The sequence below is a fragment of the Nyctibius grandis genome, chromosome Z (genome assembly GCF_013368605.1).
Source record: "Nyctibius grandis isolate bNycGra1 chromosome Z, bNycGra1.pri, whole genome shotgun sequence".
Lineage (NCBI taxonomy): Eukaryota > Metazoa > Chordata > Aves > Nyctibiiformes > Nyctibiidae > Nyctibius > Nyctibius grandis.
In genome coordinates this window covers 36,511,367-36,535,927 of record NC_090695.1, presented here as the reverse complement: position 1 = coordinate 36,535,927, position 24,561 = coordinate 36,511,367, and the positions used below count along the sequence as shown (strand labels likewise).

Here is a 24,561-nt window from a genome sequence, read left to right as displayed (position 1 = left end):
TGCGACTGTTTTCAGATCAGCCTGGTGATTTTAGACTTGTTCAGTAATTTTGTATTTAATTCTAGCTCATGTAGAGAGTCACGTTGGTAGCCATAGTACAGAAACCCTGACCAGTGAAATTTGTTCCAGTCACGTAGCCAGTGAGGCTTCTTTCTTTTTTCATCAAAATGTACAACTTTTTAAAAATTATTTTCTTGTAAAATAATTGATAAATTTGTTTTTAAAAATACTGGTACTGTAGAAAAGGTTTGTCCATACTTATTTACCTCTGCCATTGTGTTGGAGTACTTCAAGCTGCTATGCTGATATAAACAAAAGAATTTTAGGCAGAGTATGGGAAGTAATTTTGGCTTATTTTCATCAATTTCTTTCATGTTTTATGCTGATAATTCACAGCTTTACATCGATTATAAATAAAGATTATTTTTCTTTTTAAAATGTCTTTTTAAAATTGCAAATTGGATTTCAAATACTTTTAACAAGCAATTGGCCTATCATAATGCTCTTTGATAAGGAGGAGGTTTCTTCTGTGTCTATAAACCCATGTTGCCATCAATCTTTTACAGGTAAATATTACACCTTCCATACATTCCACTGGTGAATTCCCCCAGCTTCTCCATCATGGTGTGAACGTGGGGTCCTTGCCACATAATGAGTCATATTTGTTGGCTCAGCAAAATGGCAGCCCAGCTAATGTGCTAGAAGCATCAATGAGATCCATTACTCCTCAGATTAATGGGAAGTCCTCTAGTGATGACTTTGAGCAGCTGATAAGAAATATGTCCCAGGTAAGCATATTGTCTGGTAACCACAAAATGTGGATTATTGATTATCTGGAATAATAAAATACATGTATGTTCATTTATAAGCATTTGAGTTATTAAGCGAGCCAGAGCTTACTTACTACATAAAACAAAAATGACATTTTAATTTGAGGAACAACTGGTAAATGAGAAAACGGTTGGAAAAGTAGCCTTAACATTGTCACTACTGAGTTATTGTCCTTAGCTGGGCAGCATGCCTCTCACAGATCAGCATGCCACTCTCTTTCCATGCTTATTGTAAGACTGCTGCTCTGTGCATGAGGGAGATGCTTTTGTCAGAGAGTGCTCTTGTATGTGTAGCTAGTGAAAGCTAGTTCTGTGACTTTCTTGGAAATAAGATGGAAAATTCCTTTTTGGCCTTGCTGTGCATTGTTCTGTAATCTTACAGCTTTCCTGTGGCACGCAGAAATGGTGTACAAGTCCCTTCAGTGGCTGGAGCTGAGAATGTTCAGGCATATATTCTAGCATTTTTCTAATTAACCTGTAATAGAGCTAGATAGGGGAAGTCTTCTGCTGTTCTCCTGGAGAACCTTTTGTACAGTCCTACTTTTTCCCTCTTTCTGAAATTCATCCTCTTTTTCTAGTTCTGCTTGAGAGTTGGCCTGTACCCTGTATAATTTGTGGATGCATATATCCTAGTTTAGTCACGACTAAGCCTAAACTCTGTATATTTAGCTTTTGTTTCCTGATTTCCTCTTCTAGGCCATAATAATCTTTATTTCTTGAATCTTTCTTAATTATAACTTTTCTGTATGATAGTGAGAAATCAGAACTGAACAACTATTTCAGTTATTAGCTAGTGTAGCCTTCTCCAGCTGTAGCTGTCAAATTAGAAACTCATTTCCAAGTTGTTTACCACATTCATTAATGCTGCTTTTCAACATTTTTAACATTTGTACCCTTTTTTTCCTACTGAACAGGGTCGTCTTGTTGAGACCATTGAGCTCGTTAAACCTGTAAGTGGTGGTCTGGGCTTCAGTGTTGTGGGACTCAAGAGTGAAAACAGGGGAGAACTAGGAATATTTGTGCAAGAAATCCAGGAGGGAAGTGTGGCACATAGGTAAGATTACTACTAGAATATTTTACTGTACCAAGTGTTAACAATACACTGCAATGTTGTTGTGTTATTGCTGGTTTGTTTTGTGGTACAAGGACATGTTTCTCTCTTATTCTAAGCCATACATCATAGCAGATTTAAATTTATTCATCACTACAATTTATGTAACATTGGAACAGAGCAGCGCATGATCTGTTCTGAATTTCTAGAAAACTACAGATGCAGTTTCTCTGTGGTTTGTTTGTAATATCTCCTTTCAATAGGGCAAATGGGGAGGTTACTGTTCTGTGTGTCACGGTTTAAAGCTGGGCCGGCTATTAAACCTGTGGCAGACGCTCTCTGTTAACCCTCCCCCCTACCCGAAGGGAAAGGGAAAGGGAAAAGGGAGAGAGACTTCCGGGTTGGAAAGTTAAAACAGTTTTAATAAACTATAATAATGAAAAAGAGTATAATAATAATATTGGAATAATCAAATATATACAAATATATACAAAACCAAGATCGAGCTCCCCCGATGTCGGCCACGTCACCACCGGCACTGCAGGGCAGGCTCCAGGAAGGCCCAGGCTGGGCCCAGCGACGGTCAAGAGCTGGTTTCAGGGATGCACGGATCGGGATCAGGGGCAGCAGGAAAACAGACAGAGTCCTCCCTGGACACTGGCCAAAGGCTCAAGCCGCAGAAGCAGCCCGAAGCAGCAGAAACACCCAAACATAGCAGAAGAAGCAAGGGAAGGCGGAAGAGGCAAGAGAGCGAGACCCTCGTGATCCGCCCGTTTTATACTGAGAATGACGTGTATGGGATGGAATACCTTCGTTGGTCAATTTTGGGTCACCTGCCCTGTCCGCTCCTCCCTGCAGTTGCGACCCCCCTTCGGCTCTTCACTCGTAAGCAGGGAGAAATTCAGCAGCGACCTTGGTTTCTCTAAGAACAAGTACAGCAAGAGCCTTTCTGCATAACATCCCTACCGGTGCCTCAGTGATAACTACAAACTTCGAGCATTATCAGTCCTGGAAGCAGACACTGTCTGCAAAACATGCAGTTACTTTCAGAAAGTGCAGTTACTTAGAAGAGACTTAGCTGAAAGTAAAAATCACTGAAAGGAAAATTGGCCTGGTTTGGGCCAAACCAGGACACTGTGTCATGGCTTTTAAAGCTGAAATAGAGATTTTACCATCCTTGAATGCACTGAAAAACAAACTGGTACAAAAAAAAATCGGTTGTAACTGGCAGGGTTCTTTGTTAGGTAGGGTCCCACTGAGCAGGTGTGAAACTGAGCTTTTAAGTCAAGCAAGGCTTGACCTAAAGTTGTTGGACTTTTAAAAAGAGATATTCAGCTGATGTTACCAGAAGCTCAGCAATAAGAATAGCTTGCGGAAAGTATGCTTTAGACTTTAATCCTGAGTCCAAAAGTAGTATTGAGAGAAATGGATTTCCGCTGTAAGAACAGCCTGAGGAGCAAATGAACTCAGTGGTGAATGGCAGCAGCATTCTACTTTCTTTTATTTTTTTTTTTATCTTCTCCTTCAAGAGGTCTTTTACTTCTCTTATTCCGTGGAGTTGAGACCTATCTTTACTCAATCAGGCCCTGCCCAATTCACTGGTGAGAAGTGAAACATTCAACAACTGTTACAGGGCTCATAAATCAGAAAGGCCCTGGCAGTAATAAGTCTTCGAGAGCACTCTGAAAAACAGTTCAAATTCACAAGCAAAATATTATGGGTTGAAGCTAAATAGTGTTCCTGAATGCTGTTGAGTACCTTGGCCTTTACACTGTAGGTGCTCACAAAAGCTGGTGTAATAGGGATCCTTGTTTTTGTTGCTGCCCTTTGTTCTTGAAGCATTGCCACTTTGGGATGTTGAAGACATGACTCCAGAGGTTTTGCTGGTTTGTTGCAGAAGCAATAGAAGCGGTAGAGGAGGCAGAGGGTAACTCATCTGTGTAGGCTTCATACACTTCCTTTGAAGTAGGTCTGGGGAAGGGCACAGGTTGCAATTTTACAGTAGTGCTTCCTTTGTCAGAAAGTGAAGAGTTGTTTTTTAACTTGTTCAGGGCTTCCCCCTCATTTTATAATTTTCTTTCTGTTTCTCTCTGCCTCAGCTTCTTTTTTTTTTTCCTTTTTTTTTTTTCCCCTTCATTTTGTGCAAAACAAAATTTGTTTCCCTAACATCTTGATGAAAGTGTGTTCTACTCCACGGTTTGATGAATATTCAGAATGGGTGCAATGAACAAAGTGGAGCACTTGGTCTGTTAAGCAAGAGGCTCAAAGTCAAGAATAAACATAAGGCTCCCAGGCTGTGGTTGGGAGCAACTGAGATCTAATATGCTTAGTCTCGGATGGGGGTACAGGGAGAGGAAAGCTAGCTTGGGGGTAGTAGCCAGGGGAGAATGACAGTGGGATTAGCTTCAAAGGAAGTGATCACAAGGGTGCCACATCAGCTCCTTTCAGCAAAACTGCAGGGAGAGATTAAAAAGTGGGGGAAATAGAGAACAGGTTATTAAAAGTACTGAAAAATTGTCAAAATATTGTAATTTCTCTGTCAACACTTATTTGTTTTTTCTTGTTTGTGTATTTTGTCATCCCCCTTCGCTGTTTACACATGCGTGACAGAGATGGAAAGCTGAAGGAAGCAGATCAAATCCTTGCTATTAACAGACAAGCCCTTGATCAGACAATTACACATCAACAGGCTATCAGCATCCTACAGAAAGCAAAAGATAATGTCCAGCTAGTTGTGGCCAGGGGCACTTTCCCTCAGCTCATCAGTCCTGTAGTTTCCCGGTCTCCATCTGCTGCTAGCACAGTTTCAGCCCATTCCAACCCGGTGAGTATACCACAAACATCTATGTATTCAGTTCTGGGCATGTATGCACTTACTGCATCTAATAGTTTGAGACTTTTTTTTTAACTTGTATGTACATTTCCTTCACAGTTCTTGAGGTTTTCCATCTGTTTTTCTTTGTTGTACATTTTCCCATGAAAAGAGTAGGAAATATTCAGGCTTGCTGGAGGTGGATCTTGATCTTGGCCATATTCCTTCTTCCCATCTGCCAAACTCTCTGTGTCCACCAATGCAAATACAGCATGTTTACCTTACTTTATGAAGCTTTATTTTAAGGTAACAGTAAACAGGATCTTTTTTTCTCTTTCCCTTCTGCTTGGACAAACAAATTTTTGAGGCATTACAGTCTGATCTGCACCACCAGCTGGGTGGGTGCTTCTCTGTTTCTCTGTTATCTGTTAGAGGTGGGGCTCAGGTAGAGCAATGAGAGAGAGCCATCAAAATGCCGTGTGTAGGGACACACTTCAGGACACCCTGAAAACAGCTCTGCTACTTTTCTTTCCTTTTGAAAGCTTCTGAACATCTAGATGTAGAGAACATAGCTCAGAAATGTGGTGATACTAACTGCACTTTCTCTTCCTGATGTCTTCCCCATATGCTGGCTTGTCCTGGGATGAAACGGCCTGTCTTTGATTTGTGTACGTTTCGCTGTTCAGTCATGTGTGGCCCTTCTTTAAGGGAGTAATCAGCAGTACATGGAGCAATCAGTCTGGAAAAAGCAGCTATTTTAGTGTTTATTTTCATTATTAGCATAAAACTTCTAGTGAAGAAATTTCAGAATTATTATTTTCTTCTGTGTGCGGGAATAAAGGTGATTGGCCTAACTTTTCCTGTCAGCCCGTAAGAGAGGCCTGCTCTCTTCCAGTATTCCTGTGACACTCTTCTTTCTCTATATGATTGCCTCCGTATTCTCTGAACACCTTCCCTTGCTTGAAAAAAAAGTTCTTTTCAAACCTGCCACAGTGCCTTCTGTTCTTCTCTGCGTGCCTTTCCCAGTCCTTGTGTTCCCTTCACTGTCAAGTGCTGGGGGAAAGCAGTTTATCTGGAGCCGTTCTTTCTCCTTCAGGCTTTGCTTGATCATCCTTGGTTTATGTCAAGACTGCGGATACCCAAAGAGGTACTACAGGGCTTTGAATTTGCAGTGCCTTGATTATTCCAAAATAACTGCTTATTTTCAAGATCCTACCTGGTAGAGCACCATCTGCGGTTTTAAATTTCAGATGAGTTTATGGTGTGGTTTGTTCCTAAGGAGAAACAACACCAGGAGCTTGCAGCCATCCCTTCAGTACCGCCCCACATGAGCAAGCTAGCATTTGTCTTTCTTTCAGAGCCATTTTGCTTCTGTCAGAACATGAAGCCTGCCATCAGAACTACTTCATTCCAGTGCTATTGACATCAGACAACCCAGAAATCTTTGTTCATTTACATAGGGGGCAATTCTGCTAATGCGTACCTCACAGTACCTGGTGCTGCTTTCAGCCTTAACCTCTGAATTGGGTTTATGCTTTCTCCTGTACTTTGTTATAACGGCTGGGGTGAACATGCACTTATCTGAAGATTTTAATTTCCAGGCTTGTGAGATTTCCTAGCAGCAGTATTTTTCTCACTGACTGCGATGAGACATGGAGGTGGACAGTCCTAGGTGGCTGCTTAAATTAATTCATCAAGTTCTTGAAAGGCCTGGCCCACTACCCGACTTTGGTTTGTACCAGATAAATTCCAGCTGTTATGGAATGAGCAATTTATTGCTTAAATATTATGTAATATTATACCTAATAGTAATTGTTAGAAAGGTCCTGTATTTCCACCTTCCTTCCACCTTCCTTTATTCAAAAACATACCTGGAAATGAGAGAAAATATTTTGCAAGTTTTAACGCTTATGTCCTTATTTTAATCATTTGCAAGCTGATATTTATTCCTTTTAGGTTCACTGGCAGCATGTGGAGACCATTGAGTTGGTGAATGATGGCTCAGGTTTGGGATTTGGGATAGTGGGAGGAAAGTCAACTGGAGTGATTGTTAAAACCATCCTCCCAGGAGGGGTGGCTGATCAGGTAAATTCAACCCACCCTTCCATTTACTGTTTAGTAATGTGTGAAGTTACTCTTCACTTTTATAGTCATGTTAAGTAATGGTAGCTTTTTTCCTCATAAGTGTAAAAAAGAGAGCAAGTGGTGAAATTTATCCTCAGTAAAGGTGTGTTTAGTGCAAGGGATCTGTGCATTTCAATGTAAAAACTGGATTAGGTTCTAAATCAGATTTTCAAACCTGTTACATTTTACATGTTTGGTGCAGATGCATCTAGACTCCTGTTTTTCATTAATGTACTGGTGGTAATCCGCTGGTGGGGGAGACACCAAACACTTACTTGCTCTGCCCGGACAGTTAAGAAGAGCTTCTGCTTCTCTGTGCTGGGTTTACTGAAGCTTGGAGCAGGCATGTGGCTTCACGCGTCTGCCTCAAGACACGGGCTCTGCTCCGGCCTGAAGGGCTCAAGAGAATTGAATTTGGTAATCATAGCCCATTTTAAGCTTGTCTGTTGGACAAGTATCTAGGGCTGTGTTGATCGTACTCAAGGATTGAATAGGTACAGAGACTGGTCAGTCTTCCAGCCACAGAACTGGTGGCCTCATAACAGGAGCTGGAGATGCATGGGCAGGATTTACTGCCACACTCTTTCCCTGAGCAGGTAGATGGGTTCCTTTTACAGACTTGTCTCTTTAATGTTTTTCATATGGGCTAAATTCATGTGAAGCTTTTTTATTGGTTAAAGGTGAATCATTAGGAGGGTAAACCAGTGTAAAGCAGTATAAATAACTGGATCACAGTAAGGGAGAAATGTATTTTTTTCCTGAGGGCCAGTTTTTAAATAGAAGTGCAAAGCTGAATATATATTTCTATGCTGTCCTTTGGAAGTGTGTTTGGAAATGAAACCTGAAGCTCTCCAATCTACATGCAGTTGTTAAATACCAGTAGGTAGTAACCGTAACTATATGCATTTTTTTCTGTGCTTGGGTGACTGCTTGAAAAAAGATATCCTGGATATTTCTGGGGAAATTTCTAGTAAAACTAGTGTGCCATTAGGCAACCCGCTTTTCTTCTCCATGTTATCAGGATCATGACTTGGCATCCAAAAAAAGTTACCTTGTTCATGTGTCTTAAAAGTGTCTAAAGCTATGTGATCTTTTTTTAATTGTATGGTATATAGGAGAAATGGCAGGATGTTAATAGAATTCGTTTCATCATTATTCTTCCTCCAGCATGGGAGATTGTGTAGTGGAGATCACATCTTGAAAATTGGTGATACGGACCTGGCTGGAATGAGCAGTGAGCAGGTGGCACAAGTTCTGAGGCAGTGTGGAAATCGAGTGAAACTGGTAATTGCAAGAGGCCCTATTGAGGAGCCGCCTCCACCAGCAGTCCCTCCAGGTATACCAGTACCCATCTCCACACCAAAGAAACAGGTAAGGAACAGTGAATATACTTAACTCATGGCTAATTTCTGCTTCAAACTTCCTTTTGTTTTAACTGCTATTTGAATGTCTTTCACGCTTATGTTCTCAAAAGCCAGAATTTTCTTTCCTAGAAGCGGTGTTCTCAGCTGACAGTCTGGGAGAATTTAAATGTCATGAGTCCTTAATGCAGGGAACTATATGCTTGAAGCCTTTTGGAATCAAGGCTTAGGACTTCCATAAGTATCATCTGAATAACTTCTGGTTCTGGGTTGCTTGTGATTGTGCAGTAATACATTGTGAACAACTGAAGCCATGTAGTCTTTTCTTCAGACACAGTAAGATGGCTCTGTCACATATTGCTGCCCGCCTGTCCTTTTCTTCTCCAGGAACATTTCTTATTTCCATATCATTGCAGCTATCTATTAGACAGTTCCTCCCTGTGCCAACCATCACACAGATGCTCATTCTTTCCTACATCACCTGGCTCATTTGCTAGATGTCTTCCAAAAAAAGTTAGCCAGCTGCTACCCTTATTCCCCTGCTGATGATTATACTCTCTGTGCTGTTACTCCTCTACAACTGTCAGCCACTTAAAAGATGCTGTAAATATTATCATGTCCTGTCCACTCAGAACCTCTACAAAAGAGGTCATTTGCATGTTTGCAACAAAGCCTGGTCTTGAAAGCCAGGAATAGTAGTGTTTTGTCATAGAGTTATGACCAGATACATTTAAATATGAATACGTGGAGTAAGCGAGTGAGGCAAGAAAAAGGTGGGTTTTGAGCCAACAACTACATAGAATATATGCATTACAAATAATTTTTTGTTGTTGTTTTTCATGTTGTTTTTCTAGACATTTTATTCCCAGTTACAAATTACATTTCAGGTAGGTCAGTTTGGAAGAAAAAAAGCCTTAACAATTTTTCCATGATTACCATTATTTTACCTGCGTCCATTGTAGTGGTATGTGTGAAAAACAAACATATATTCATCCCCTCTGTTGCGGCTATAAAGCAAAGAAAGTTAGTCTTAACATGGAGTCTTCTGAGCATCTAAGAGGAGAAACAGACTGGAACTTCTGTGTCTATACAGCACTCAGAGGCATGAAAACCTACCTGTATTCTACATAAAGGGATCAATATTTAGCCCAGATATTATTTATCTGAAAAGCAGCAGTCTCAAAAGAGAAGCTGAATTTGATAATTTCATCTGTGTATATTTCCTCAGTATTTGCCTTTCTGAGGTTATATGATGCAATGTTGAAGGCTATATCTGCAGCTGCAGGATATATATGACTTCTAGTACTGAGGAAATAGCTCAAAGCCAACAAGTAGCAAAATTTGACTTTTTTGCCTCCTTTTTCTTCCTCTCCAATTCCATCTTTTTCAATACCTCGTTCCTGGTAACATCTCTCCTGGTAGGAGGCAGGCTATTTTTAAACTGCTTCTAGTGTCACAAAGTCTTGTTCTCGGAGGGAGCATCCAGTTAATGGTACTGCAAGCCTTGTTAATTCCGGTCTGGAGTGAAGATGATGATGGAAACAGATTGATTTTTCTGTTTCTTCCTGGCAAATACAGGGTGGGTAGAGACTTCATGATGCTCTTAAAGCTATTAGTGAGAGCAGAATGGCTTTCCAAAATGGACACTTCTCATCATGTCCCCTGTAGAGGTCTATCGTGTAAAAATTCGTAAGGTTATAGAAATTGAAGTGGTTTCTTAGTGGCATTACCTATGGCCAGAATAATCCTGTATTATCAAGCAGAGAGGTACTTAAAGCAGTAGAAATTTATTTTTCATTTGTTTGATTGTGGTTTTGGGGGGAGTTCTTCAGATAAAGAACTGAAATCAGGTCCTCTTTTGGCAAGTAGCATCATAGCTCTCCTGAAATCTTTTTTTTGGCACATGCACACTCACCTTGTCAAACTGCATTTAGTTAGTGTCTGCCGCGTTGCTGTATTGGCACTTTAAAAAATATTGGCTGCTATTTGTTGTGCAGAAGAGACAGAATAAAATATGAGTAAAGCAGGATCTTAATAGGTTCGTACTATGAATTTCCATTTTAGATATGTGCATAAATATTGATGTCCATATAAATACAATGGAGTTGACACCTGGTATATGTAATCGTATACTGGTATATATCAGCTATGAAAGTGGCTAGTAAGTATCTGTTTTAGACATCTGAAAGATGAAAAATGAAAAAAAAAACTTTTTTAAAAGCTGAAATTAAGTTTTGTAAATTGTTTTTTTTAATACAAAAGCAATATCGTTAAAATGGGATTTTAGTTATTATAGTACTTTCATTAACAAAAAATAAATGAATTCATTACCCCAAAAATTCTTTGTTATTGAAATTCAGAGGGTTGTAGTAGGTGTTAGTGGGGATTGTAATTATTTAACTAGCTGGAAGTGTAATTGCTATTTTCTAAACCAGAATTTTTAAGTCTTTCAAAACCAAGAAACATAATTGCCTCAGTAGAAATAGCTTTTATTATATTTTAAGCTTGCATGCATGAGAAAAAAATAGTTACATTTATTGAACAGGAATTTAAACATATAGACTACAAAATACAATTTTGATCTTTTTTTATTCTTTTAAATAACACAGCAATCTAAAGCTGGTTCTCAGGAAATCGCAGAAGGGCAGCAAGCTACATATTCTAACATTTAAGCATCGTTTGTGTAACTTAGTGTACAAGAGGTCCATTGTTCAATTTGTACAGATTTCACCAATCATTTTAGTCATTAAATAATGATTTTATAGGTTAGAGGGTAATGTGCCAGGGGCAGTGGGGCGGGGAGGGCAAGACCTGCATTGCTTTGCAGTGAGGAATGTTACCTATGTCTAGTTTTTCTGCTGAACACCAAATAAGACCAGAGGCAAAGTTGGTACTTTCTTTTTTACACTTGTGTCTAATTTTATATGTTAATGACATCAAAGAATGTGATGGATCTTTAAAGAAAAAAAAGCTTCTTTTCTAATCGCACTTTTCTTATTAGGCAGGTGCTTCTGTTGATAGCTGTGAAGATGGGGAGAAATTTAATGTTGAACTCACTAAAAACATCCAGGGATTAGGAATAACTATTGCTGGATACATTGGAGACAAAACATCAGGTAAAGATTGATTCCTGCAGTTTACTGTACAGTCTGTTGTGTACTATGGTGTATGTGCATCAAAGGCTTAATTTTAGTTTTTGTATAGCACCTCTAAGAAAACCCTTGACCATCTAAAATATTTTTAAAGTTTGTAAAGAAACAGTAATTGTTTTCCTTTTGTGAGAATTATATTCAGATTAGAAGCAACCAGATTTATTATGAAATCCCACCTCAGCATTTTTTAATCAATTTTTATATTCACTCTTGGCTAAAGGTTGTGCTTGTATGTTTTTGCAGAACAATTCTAAAATATATCAAGCCATTTTTGTTAGAACTGTCTGGGCTTTTTAAATTACATTTTCATTTTTAAAAGGCTCTTACAAGATAATACGTTAGTTTTCTGAGTAGTGATATTATTACTATTTTTTAAACAATGTGTGTAGTACTGCTGGCAGATCAAGAATTCCTTTGCGACTTCTGGATACAGTAAATGTTTGTTGACCTCTGGGCTGGTGCAGTCAATAAATAAGTTCAGTTAAATAAATAAATGCAACAGTGTTCATGTGCAGTTGTATATTTTTACTTTGTAATTTCCACTACGTTTTTTCAGAAAAATGATCCAGAGCTCTGTTAGGCCACCCTAGTGGGTGTTTGGCAAATGGAATACTGCTAGGAAGGGACAGTCGTCAAATGTGTTGTAAAACTTCTCAGAGAGCTGTTGGTTTGACTTTTACCCATGTATATATTGTTAGCAAAATGAATGGACAGATATATCCCATGTTATTGGCAGTTTATAGACATAATTTGTCAGCTTTGAGAAGCTCGACTATATTTTAACAATCTGTTCCATCGGACAGGATGGTCACAGTTTGTGTAAGTCCACTCTTTAGCAGCTTCCTGTTGAATCTTTACAAGGCAAATTAAATTGTAGAACATGTGATAGATCTGGTAGCATATTTTGACTGATTTGGTGTTGGAGTGTCACCAATTTTTGATTTTAAATTACGGTGTTGCATGTAACTGCATTAGAAAATGTTCTTACCTTAGGAACTAATTGGGCATCTCACTTAATTTTGTGACTTAACACTTAGTTAAAGAACAACTTTGCTGTCAGAGAAGCAGCGATAAAACTACTGGATAACAAGATCTGTGTCTAAATGTTTCATGAATGACAAATAACAACTTGTCATGTTACCATACAGCTGTTACAGCATATAAAAACTCTTAGAAGTTAGTAGGACAAACCATTTAATTATTCACAAAACCTGGGAAAATGACAAATGAAGGAAAAAAAGAAAAGAATTGTCAGTGTCATGACTTAAATACATTTGTAGTCTTACTCTTCCTAAGCTGAATATAGTCATTAGAGCAAAATTTAGTTTTAGTCCTCCTTCCTGCTAACTTTTGTCATATTGAGGGCCAATAAAAGATGAGTTTCAGCTCCACAAAGGCACTGGGCTGTCTTGACAGCTGTTAAAGCCCATTTTGTAGTGGATTATCTTCCCATTGAATGTATTCATTTAACAGAATTGGAACATTTGTTGAGAGAAAGTAGATTCTGTTAAGATTTCTGATACCAATGTTACAGGCCTGTGACCCTCAGACCTGATTTCATGCCAGTTCATGCTAGCATTTTTCTCGATTTCATGTATACTGTGCAAAATGCGCTTGTAGGAACTGCATAGATTTTCACTTTACTGAGCTGTTGTTTCAAATGCCACTGTGTTTTTCAGAAATTGATTTATTTTTGTAAAATGTCACTTCTGTAGGTGTTTTATTTATGTGACTTTTCCTTCTGATTCAAAATGGGTAACTGTCTAAAATGGTTCTGTTTTGGGGTTTGGATTTCTCTTTTTTTTGCTTTTGTGTCTTCTTTTTTTTCATTGAATCAAGTACTGACAGCTGTAGTTAAAAGCTGGTTCAAACACAAGTTGTAGTCCTGCTTGCTTATAATTTTCTGCATTTAGTTATCCAAGCATACATTTTCTTAAGCATTTATTACGTACGTAGAAAATACAGAATTTACCAGATTAGTGTACGCAAACTGAATTTTCTGTTCTGCAGTTTTAAATCTGGCCGAGAGTCAGAGATACATTCTTTGTCAATGTTGCTTTCAACATTTAGATTAACTAAGTTAGAATATTTCTTCTTTTGCAGCAAGAATTGGAAATTTAGCATCGTAAGATTTTGAATAAAATCTTGTCCAGTGCAAGGTGACATTAATCAAGCTCATGCTTTAGGAAAATATATATGTTTTACTTCAAGCGTATACTTTCTTGATGATTCCTTATCTTACCTGGAGATGGTGTTTTTTTTCTTTTTCTTCCTTTGATAGCATTAGTTGGAGATTATTGCATTATTTAAATTGTTTCTTAATAAATTAGTTAATTTATTTTTCTCTGTTTTTTCATCTTAGAACCTTCTGGTATCTTTGTGAAAAGCATTACAAAAGGCAGTGCTGTTGAGCAGGATGGCAGAATCCATGTGGGAGATCAAATTATAGTTGTAAGTAAACACAGAAAGAAATAAGATCACTTGTCTGCAAAACTCTACTTGTTTAAGTTGTAAAGAAATGCTCATATAATACTTGTTTAAAACATTTAGGACTCATGTTGAAATGGTGAGTCATTTTTCTGACTGAGTATTCGTTCACATTATCTTTCTGATTATCTGCCTGTATGTAACTTGTCTTTCTTAAGAAAATCTGTGTTGTACGTGTGTATCTTATCAGTAGGAGCTTTGAGACTCATTAGTAGAGGCAAAGTTTCAAAGTTTAATTCAAATTAAGCAACTGTTTTCAAAATGATTTTTAAAAGTATGTCAAAGTTTTAGACGCTCAGAGAGAAAAGAAAATATTTTCATGCATAGTTAGTTGTGTGGTGAGAATCAGGTCATAAATTTAGGAACAGCATTTTTGTGGCTGTCATAGATCTGGCCTTGCATTTGTGTGAAAGGCAGCGCCAAGAACAAGTTATGGTTTCTCTCAAAGTACAAATGTACCTGTGTGTTTGTATGTAGAAGTATATACGTTTTTTATGATTATTTAAATGCTGTGTACAAATGGCTAAAATAATAAACATTTTTAAAATACAGTTTGCCTAAGTGTGGAGGAAAAATTAAATAATCCCCAGCTCATTTTTAATTCCTTTATATTTAGAAGAGCACCAGAATTGGAAGAAGTTCACAGAAGGGCAACAAATATATTCATTAATGACTTGGATGAGGGAATAGAGTGCACTGTCAGCAAGTTTGCTGATGACACCAAGCTGGGAGGAGTGGCTGACACACTGGAAGGCTGCGCAGCCATTCAGAGGGACCTAGACAGGCTGGAGAGTTGGGCGGGGAGAAACTTAATGAAATATAACAAGGGCAAGTGTAGAGTCCTGCATCTGGGCAAGAACAACCCCATGTACCAGTACAAGTTGGGAACAGAGCTGTTGGAGAGCAGCGTAGGGGAAAGGGACCTGGGGGTCCTAGTGGACAGCAGGATGACCATGAGCCAGCAGTGTGCCCTTGTGGCCAAGAAGGCCAATGGCATCCTGGGGTGTATTAGAAGGGGTGTGGTCAGCAGGTCAAGAGAGGTTCTCCTCCCCCTCTCCTCTGCCCTGGTGAGGCCGCATCTGGAGTATTGTGTCCAGTTCTGGGCCCCTCAGTTCAAGAAGGACAGGGAACTGCTAGAGAGAGTCCAGCGCAGAGCCACGAAGATGATTAAGGGGGTGGAACATCTCCCTTCTGAGGAGAGGCTGAGGGAGCTGGGTCTCTTTAGCTTAGAGAAGAGGAGACTGAGGGGTGACCTCATTAATGTTTCTAAATATGTAAAGGGCAAGTGTCATGAGGATGGAGCCAGGCTCTTCTCAGTGACATCCCTTGACAGGACTAGGGGCAATGGGTGCAAGCTGGAACACAGGAGGTTCCACATAAATATGAGCAAAAACTTCTTTACGGTGAGGGTGACCAAACACTGGAACAGGCTGCCCAGAGAGGTTGTGGAGTCTCCTTCTCTGGAGACATTCAAAACCTGCCTGGACGCGTTCCTGTGTGATATGGTCTAGGTAATCCTGCTCCGACAGGGGGATTGGACTAGATGATCTTTCGAGGTCCCTTCCAACCCCTAACATTCTGTGATTCTGTGATTCTGTGAAAATGATTAAGGGTCCAGGGGAGTCATTCTTCATGCAGGAGGAATTAAAGTAATGGGTTATGTTTGTTGTATAGATAGACTGAAACAACTACAGTAGTCAAGGAATGTAGTATGGTTACAAGTATTTCAGAAGTTAAAGGTGCTGAGGGGTGAGATGGAGAAAGTATAGAATAACATGGAGTTTGCAGGGAGAAGGAGAATAAAAAGTGGTGTGTACTAGGGACAGTGGGATGAAATTGAGAAATGCCAAGAAGTCTTGAGTTTCAGGGAAGCGTTAATGAGGTAGTGGGGTACAAAGAGGCCAAAATCTTGTTCTTTAAAATATTAAAATGGTGGACCAGAGATAACATCTGGCTGTCTGGGGCAGTGTTTGATTGGGAAATTGGACATGGTGTTCAGCAGTAGACTTTACTGTGTTTGAGTTACTTGGCCTCAGAATGGCTGTGCTCTGTAGTTCTTCCTGCCACAGTGGATGGATGTGTCTCTCCTCACCCTCCCCTCCCAAGCTCTCCTGACCATGGCTGTGTTGGTTTATTCACCCAGTATTTTCTCCTCAGTGGGTGGGCATGGCTGGAGTGGTTGAGCAGGCAGGTTGCACAGTGTGCCCCACACAGCACATGCTGTGTCTTCTCCCACCTTGCAGAGCAGATCTGCCTGGCCCCGCTGTGGTGGGCACCCAAAGCACTTCTCCCCACTTTGCTGTGGTACTGGTTGTTACCTAGCTGTGTGGTGCTGCAGTGAAAATACTTAGTTTATTGAATGTCGTTAAGTCATCCAGTTTTTTGTCCTTGTCCTTCCGCTTGCTTTGTGCTCAGCTAAGAGATGCTGAGAGCTCACCGTGTTATTTTGCCTTGGACATTTCTTTTTTCTGAGTGGTGTCTTGTGGGTTGAAAAGCTGCTTAATCCTGCAGGTGAATGGAACAAATCTTCAGGGTTTTACTAACCAGCAAGCAGTTGACGTTTTGCGCCACACGGGACAAACGGTTCGGCTCACTTTGATCAGAAGAGGGCTTAAGCAGGAAAATCACACTCAGCCCCAGGAGGACTTCAGTGCTACTGTTGAAAAGGACTTACTGTTCCAAACAATGGATAGTAGCACAGCCAAAGGTAATTAAAACTGGCTTTGCTTTAAAGTTGGCTTGAAACGTTTTTCTTCTCAATAGCAAGCTGGAAATAAAATGGGCCAGATTAATTCTAGGTAGCTGTTAGTGACGGCAGAGCTGCTGTACGTGAGGGGAGAATTTGGTCTACTATGGTTTGATTAATCTTTTAGACACAGTGGTATTTGCTACATTTTCAAAGTGAGTGTTGAAAGCTCTGCACTGCATTCCACTTCTGGCTGAATTGCTTCACGACTTTGATCCTGCAAATCTTCAAATGGTAAGAAGGCAGTGAATGTTTTATTTGTGCTCAAGGGTGAGAGCTGCGTTCAAGAACAAGCAAAGAGATGCCCTCCATAATGAGCAAAAGCAAGTGTCTGTTCCTTTGACTCTTGTGCGTCAGTTTCACAAGCTCAAGGTACTAGAGGAATGGCCTATATGTAGAGGTTATTAGCAATCTGATAGGGCGTTAACTGTGTATGTGTACAGAGTTCAGAAGCCAATCACCAATATGAAGTTTGCTGCTGATGGGATTAGTGTAGTCTAATCTTATACTATGCACATATTGAAGTATATGTGTCAGGTCTTGAAAGTCTGTGTGTTTGAACAGAATATCTGCACAGAGGCTGGATGCACAGACAGATTTTTTTCATCAACTTGTGTTGTAGGTTGATGTCAGCAGATTTATATCACAACTCATAGACTGAGGCATAATCTGCACCTCACACAACATTTTGAAAGACCCAGTGTTATGTTATCTGACATCCTCTCATTCCCACCTTTGGGAAAGATTACAGAGAAAATGCTCAGAAAGTGCTGTTTCTCCAGCCTAGAGGTATTTAAGACAGCTGACAGCCAGCAACATACCTAACAGAGCTCTGTAGTAGGAGAGTCTTTCTACAAGTGAAAAGTCTGTCAAGTATACAGGTCTCCAAGTCTGTAGCATTTTCGTTTTTCAGTGTCAGCTTCCTGAATTGCACAAAGGAAAGAAGAGGAAGGCAAAAAAAAAGTCAATACAAGGATGCTAAAGAATGTTATATTTATATATTTTTCCAGTAACTTTTCTTTCAATCACACAGACACAACTGCTGATAGCTGTGCTGCTTTTTTTGTGTTTCATTGAAAAACTCACTGGAGAAGGCAAAACATTAACAGAAGACAAAATGTCTTTAAAATATGGCACCTCTGGACACCTCACGCCAGATTCCATTTGCCAAATATGGATCCTCTGAAGTCCAGCAGAAGAGAGAGGATCGGTGCCCTGAGGCATGCCTGTGAACTTGGTGAATATTGCAGCACTTAAAACAGCTGACAAGGCCTCCTCTTCTTTTTCCAGATAACAGCGAAACAGAACAGGGATCCCCATCACTGCCATGCAGTGCCAGTGTGGTAAATATTGGAGAGGACAGGAAACAACAGGAAACAGGTTCACAATGTTTAATATTTTATTTTGTGAAAATGCACTTGAGTGTGCTTAGACAAAGATCAGGTGTTTTGCGTGCCTTTCCATCTCCTGTGTGCTGTGTAGCTGAGGTACAGCTAGAAAGTGATAGTAATCATACATGTAAGCATGACTCCTGAGTGGTGTAAGATCACTGAATACTGTATGTCTCTGAAAGTAATTATGTCAAAGATGTCACATGAAGCAGTCTGCTTTTGCTACATGCTCAGCCCTCTTTTTAGTCTAGTTTTGTATTTCTACTCCTTTTAGTCTAGTTGTGTATTAAACTTTTTCCCTCCTCATTCCCCAATATGCCGTATCTTTCTAGCTGCCTGCAGCTGCCCAGCTGCAGTTTCAGGACTTCTGCCTCTTCTGATAAACTTACTTTGCACAAATTCCTGAGCTTGCATTCATTTCAGTGTGTTCTCTGATAATGTTTGAAATTCAGTCAGTTCTGGTGCACTGATATGCTCTGATGTTTCCCATAGTCTTTGTGGAAATTCTGATTTTCTAGTGGGTATTTTCCTTTCTGTCTTGAGCTGTTACGACACTGTGCTGCATTTCAGAAGTCCTATATGATGATATGTTTTCCAGACTCAGACAGCACTTGATGTATTTTCTAACATTTTCCTGCTTCCAGAGCTAGAGGGGAACTGAAAAGCATCACCCATATGAGTTCTGTAATATGTATCTTTTCCTAACTCATGCTTTGCATTATCCTGGATAGCTGAAGAATTTATTTTTAACATCTTTCCTTCAGATACTTCAAGGTCTCTGCTTTGGGGAAAGTGTTGTCGTATTTGAATGCCACACAACACCTGGCTTTAGTGATGTTTGTGAGCAAAGACTAGGTTTAAAACACTGTCTGAGGCTGCTGCTCACTTTGAATTCTTACTAAAAGTCAGGGGAGTTGGGAACTTAATCTTGCAATGAAGATTCTAGCCTCTGAGGAACATTTAGATCTGAAGAGTTTATTTTGATACTTAACTGTAGGCACAGCACAGATCATGGACCTTGAATATGAAGGGTCTTGTTAAAACTGCTGTGTTTGCTGACTGTTGTATCGAAATACTGCTTTTTATTGTTACCTGCCCTAGAATCTAAACAGTGTGAATGAAGGAAAAATAAGCAGGAGGAAAGCATTTCTTTTGTTTTTTTAGCCTGCAGATAAACTTTCAGTCAAGTTAAGAGTTGCTGCAGTTTGCTGCCTACCCTGTCATTGTATTTTTCACAGCATCATTGCTTTTCTCCCCTCCCTTCCTTCCCGTTTCATTTCTGCTCTTCAGGTGTTAGAATTATTTCTCATTGTATGTGTGCACGTATGTGAATCTAACAAAAAAAAAAAAAAGAGCTAGGACTTGAGTTCTCTCACTGCCTTCTAGGACCTACAGTTTCAAAAAATCTTTTACAGTTGTGTTCATAGTTTTGAAAGTACAAAACCTCCAGATTTTGTTTGAAAACTTTCCTTGGTCTGTCCAAAAGGATCAGTATGTAGTATCAGATATGTAAGTATATGTAAGTACTTTGGCCATCCCCTTGAATCAATCTGATCAGCCCACATACAATCTGGTTTGATAAATGCCTGAGGCATACATATAACGTTTTCATTTGCTTTGTGTCCGTTCTCTTGTAAAGTTGCATTAAATTCACTCAGCACTGAGGATAGTTTAAATATGTGTCTTTTCTTCCCAGACATTCACACCAAACTTTTTGACTGAACTTCATGTCTTTCAAAATACAGTTAGTTTTGCAGGGGTGGGATCTAACACTGTTTTGCAAGTTTTTCCTTTGGTAAACCCAAGCCTGGTGGAACAAAACATGTCAAGCTTTTAGTCATATTTATGAGAGTTCTGGCATCACGGGAATGGTTGTGTAGTCTTGCATCATCCATATACTTATCAGTTACAGGAATAGAAAAGACATTTTACTTTTTGTCACAGTAATCTTAGACATACCTTTTAGATTTCCAGCTAACTACTACAGAAGAAGCCGCTACAAAGACAAAGTGGCAGAGGATTGTGGGTTCGAATTATGAAATAGTGGTAGGTAAACTTTGATTACTATTACTAAATGCCCTTTGATCTGTCCACCTATTATGTTGCTAACATACAGATACAAATATGTTTGTATTGAATTTGTTCCTCTATTTCTAAAGATCATACATATGCTCCTTAATCTGTTGAGGTATTTTACTTTGATTATAAATTTTGAATATAGGTATATGTTTTTCTGTATTGATTTTAGCAAAATCAATACAGACTTCTTAGGTTACTGTGCCTATGAGTATTGTTTCATGGATTTCCTAGCTTCAAAAGATAGATGTGTATTAGAGGAAAAAATACTTAAGGTGAACTTCAAAGCTCCCTTCATTAGCCAGAATTTGAATCTAGTGCTTGAAATGTCCTAACCATTCTGTGTACTGAATTAATTATTTGATGTGATGATCTAAATAATGCATAGGACGTTTGCTATAGATACAGTTGAAAAGCAGTATCTGAGTTTAGGACTTTATTTCAAAATTATACGCCAGAGCAGTAGTCTCTGCAAAAGTATGTGTTATTAGGTATATTGTTATCATACACAGTTCCCACTTGTTTATGCTGAAGTGGTATGTGATCAAAATTTCATTTTTTACCTGACCCCTGATCCAAGCATTTGTCACATTTTTACACAAACGCAGCGCAAGACCCTCTTCCCCATCTGGCATAGGTCATATTGGATTGGGCTGTGTTTCGGTTTCTGTGCTTAAGGGGCTTTTCTTGTTATTTTTCCGTAAGAGTCTGAAGCACCACATAAAGGCAGGTCAAAGAGAAGGTCTGTGATGCTGACTTTCTGTCCGCGTGTATGGGGCAACATAGTCATGTTACTCCAGACAGGTCTGTTGTGGTTCCTGGGTAACACTGTGTGAATCCATAACAGTAGTTTCCTTTCCAGAATAGTCTATTTTGTGATTGTGTAACTTTCACTACATGTGGCCGGAAGATATTAGGTTTTGTCTGGTATCTGTTTGTCCTTCTCAATGCTTTTCATCTTACTGGGAAGTTAAAGTTAGATTCTTTCTTTTAAGCTGCAGTTTTTATTTCTCTCAGTGTTGTTGAAAAACCTAAGCTAGTAACTTTGGATGCTTTTGCAGTCTAAAAAAGTCTTTACACATGACAGTATTTCTGGTTTCTCTCTTCTGGAATATTTACCTCATTGTATGTAAATTGAAAGGGAAAGTAACAGGTACAGCTGTAAATATGTGAAAAGTAACCATTCTTAATCTTATTTTAGGTGGCTGTGGTTAAAAAATTTAGTGAAAGCAGTGGGTTAGGGATAAGCCTTGAAGCTACAGCGGCACATCATTTCATCAGATCTGTCTTACCGGAGGGGCCAGTTGGACGAAGTGGCAAGCTGTTCAGTGGAGATGAGCTGCTGGAAGTAAGAAAAGATATTACTTTATCTTAGTCTGCATTCAGTAAGATTTTTGAGCAGTGACTTGCTTCATACAGGTTATTACTTTGGGAATGTAGCATATCTAACTGCATACCAGCGGTAATTGGAAGTGCTTGAGCAGTCACTTCATATGTACTTACGTATGTTTATGTGAGTGCATATGCTCACATGCATTTCTCCGCTGATAGCTGATTTTTCACATATGGTTCAAGGTCACAAAAAAAGAGCACCTAGCAAAAGCATTAAGGTTTAATAGGAGTATCCCTATACAGTGAAGGGACTAATTATGTGTTTACTTTGATAAATAATTTTCTTAGAATTAAAATGTGAATTTGGTTCACATGAATGCAAGAAACATGAAGTGACAGAGTATGTGATGCTTGTAGGGTGGCGTCACACAGTTCATGAGACTACCCATTCAGTTCAAAACTTATCTTGGTGCTGATTCTGAGCACCAAATTGAGTGGAAATGAAGGGCTGACAATGTCCATTAGCGTGGGGTTTTTTGTCGTGTTTTTTTTTAAATCAGGTGATTAGCAGGTTGGGCTTTTTTTTAATGCATTTTTGTTCATTGTACTTCTAAACACTGTGTGTTCTTTATTTATTGAGGTGAATGAGATCTCTTTGCTTGGAGAAAACCACAAGGATGTGGTCAATATCTTGAAGGAACTGCCTATTAAGGTGACAATGGTATGCTGTCGTCCGGTAGCTCCCCCCATTGCTCACCCAGAAGTACTGGAGAGTCTAAGTCTATCTGAGGTTCAACTCACAGAAAAGGTATTTTGTCTTAAAAAAATCCCTGAGGAAATGACCATTTCCTTGAGAAAAAACACGTAAAGTTCTTGTACAAGATTAGAAATATGTTTTAGTATTTTAGGACTTGGAACCAGATAAATAGAAAAAGGCAAATTATGTTTATCAACCGTACTTTAAGTCCACCAGATGTCAATCCTGGTAGGTCATGGGCAGAAATATTCTGGGATGCAAGTCTATCTACTCAAGTACTTAACTTCTGTTCTGCAGGTGGGCCATGGGGGCATGGCAGACTGAACTGTGTGTTCTTTAGAATCTGAATATATGTAATCTAGTTTTGAACTTTCTGGGTTTGTGTTGTGCAGAACTGCATGTGCATTCACTGGCAGACACACTTCTGTCACTCATAAGTGCAAAGGTCTGGGCAGCCTGATGTACTAAACATCAAGGAATGGTCTGCTGTATGGTATACAAAGCAATAGCATTTGTATGAAAAGAGACACAGATAATTCCAAGTTCTGGGCAAGGCACCAAATTTAGCTTATTGTTGCCAAGCTTTTCTATGAAATCAAGGGAAGAGAAAATATATATGTGTGTGTACGTATGTCTGTGTGTCTATTTTCTTTTTTTAAATATTCTGATTCCTATATATGCTACTATGTTTAAATCAAGGCATATTTTTAGACATACAGGTTAGTAACGGATATTTCCTGTAAATTAAAAAAAAGTGCTTGGTGTTTAAAATAAACCCAAGAAACCAAAACACTACACACATAGAATCATAGAATCATTTCGTTTGGAAAGACCTTTGAGATCATCAAGTCCAGCCGTTAGCCTAACACTGCCAAGTCCACCACTGAACCATGTCCCTAAGCACCACATCTACATGTCTTTTAAATACCTCCAGGGATGGTGACTCAACCACGTCCCTGGGCAGCCTGTTCCAATGCTTGATAACCCTTTAGGTGAAGAAATTTTTCCTGATATCCAGTCTAAACCTCCCCTGGCACAACTTGAGGCCATTTCCTTTCATCCTATTGCTTCTTACTTGGGAAAAGAGAGCGACACTCACCTTGCTACAACCTCCTTTCAGGTAGTTGTAGAGAGCAATAAGGTCTCCCCTGAGCCTCCCTTTTTCCAGACTTTTGAATTTTTTCCAGACTATTTGAATACATGTACTAATGAAGTTTTCGGAAGTTTTTAGTTTGACAGAAATTCCATTTTGTAAATATTTTTTCCAGTGAGTACTTTTGTATGCTTGCAGCATAGCTATTTTGTTACAAGGGTATGTGAATTTTGTGCTAGGTTTGTCGGACTTGATAACTCTGCTGAGTGCTTGCACTCTCTCTGTGTTTTTATCTTGTTCTTCATGAACAGAGTTTTGTCCTGCAGATTCACGAACATTTACATTTTATTGATGAACATTCACTGTTTTTCTCAGGCTCACATAGAACTTGGATTCATTGGCTCCTCGGACACAGAGGGAACAGCTTTGGAGATAGCTGACGAGGGTCAGAGTAAGGAAGAGGTGCAAAGCTCATCTTTGGCGATGTGGGAAACAGAAGTACAGCACATTGAGCTGGAGAAAGGGAGTATGGGACTTGGATTTAGCATATTGGACTACCAGGTAACTTCTGCACTCCTTTGTTTGAGTAGAGGACAAAACATTTTGCATTGTTTGGATCTCCCAATATGATCTAAATACATATTTTAAGGGTAAATGTTAATGTAAACCAAGCAATACAGTAAAGCTAAATGGATGTCACTACTGGTGGGCATCCCAGTAGCTACCTTACTTATTCCTCTTACCATATTAAGAGTACAGGTTCTAATGGTAACGGTAATACTGGTCCAGAAAAAAATAGATAAACCGTAATATACTGGGGTCTTCAAGAAGCTCATCTGCTGGTATCCCAGGGGCAATGAATGATGTAGTCAGAATATTCAGGCATTTAGCCATGTATTTTGCACCTATAGTGAGGTGCTTAGGGCAAGATCCAATAAAGGACGTAGGTGCTTAAAGCAGGATTTACTAAAATCCAGAACTGCAATTCTGAACTCATTGCTTAGCTGCTGTCTGTCCAGGACATGCCTAAACCCACCATTCATTTTGTGTTTGACTTAAGAATTCTTGGGTATCTCAAGCTGTAATTCTTGGTGTGTCCTGATGAACAGCTCAGTGCCTGTCTCCTGCCTGCACTTGGTCAGGATCACAGAACAAATGTTCCTCTTGTTCCCAGTTGTCACAGTGGATAATTTTTAATCTGTTCAAAGTCAAGTGATTTCTCCCTGCAGTCAGCATAGGCTTTTGCCCAGCTGTTTGGTGATGTCACAGGACCTGGTCTTCTACCAGCTCTTTGCTGGGTGTTGTCCCTGAGTATATACATTTGCATCTGGAGCTCACTTCCAGTTGGC

At 39.4% G+C, this 24,561-nt stretch overlaps 1 protein-coding gene across 9 annotated transcripts in view; it reads left to right on the top strand.

The window, feature by feature from the left end:
- Positions 1-24,561, top strand: part of MPDZ (multiple PDZ domain crumbs cell polarity complex component) — a 108,418-nt gene that overhangs the window by 16,365 nt on the left and 67,492 nt on the right. For 8 of the 9 annotated variants that reach the window (XM_068422394.1, XM_068422391.1, XM_068422390.1 and 5 more), the window contains exons 4-16: positions 567-788; positions 1,745-1,884; positions 4,492-4,705; positions 6,650-6,778; positions 7,985-8,188; positions 11,180-11,294; positions 13,693-13,781; positions 16,329-16,524; positions 17,854-17,943; positions 19,921-20,000; positions 21,232-21,378; positions 22,003-22,170; positions 23,588-23,773. In XM_068422394.1, coding sequence (XP_068278495.1) covers positions 567-788; positions 1,745-1,884; positions 4,492-4,705; positions 6,650-6,778; positions 7,985-8,188; positions 11,180-11,294; positions 13,693-13,781; positions 16,329-16,524; positions 17,854-17,943; positions 19,921-20,000; positions 21,232-21,378; positions 22,003-22,170; positions 23,588-23,773 — 1,980 coding nt within the window. The remainder of the gene's footprint in view (positions 1-566; positions 789-1,744; positions 1,885-4,491; positions 4,706-6,649; positions 6,779-7,984; positions 8,189-11,179; positions 11,295-13,692; positions 13,782-16,328; positions 16,525-17,853; positions 17,944-19,920; positions 20,001-21,231; positions 21,379-22,002; positions 22,171-23,587; positions 23,774-24,561) is intronic. The other variant, XM_068422392.1, reaches the window with a different exon arrangement.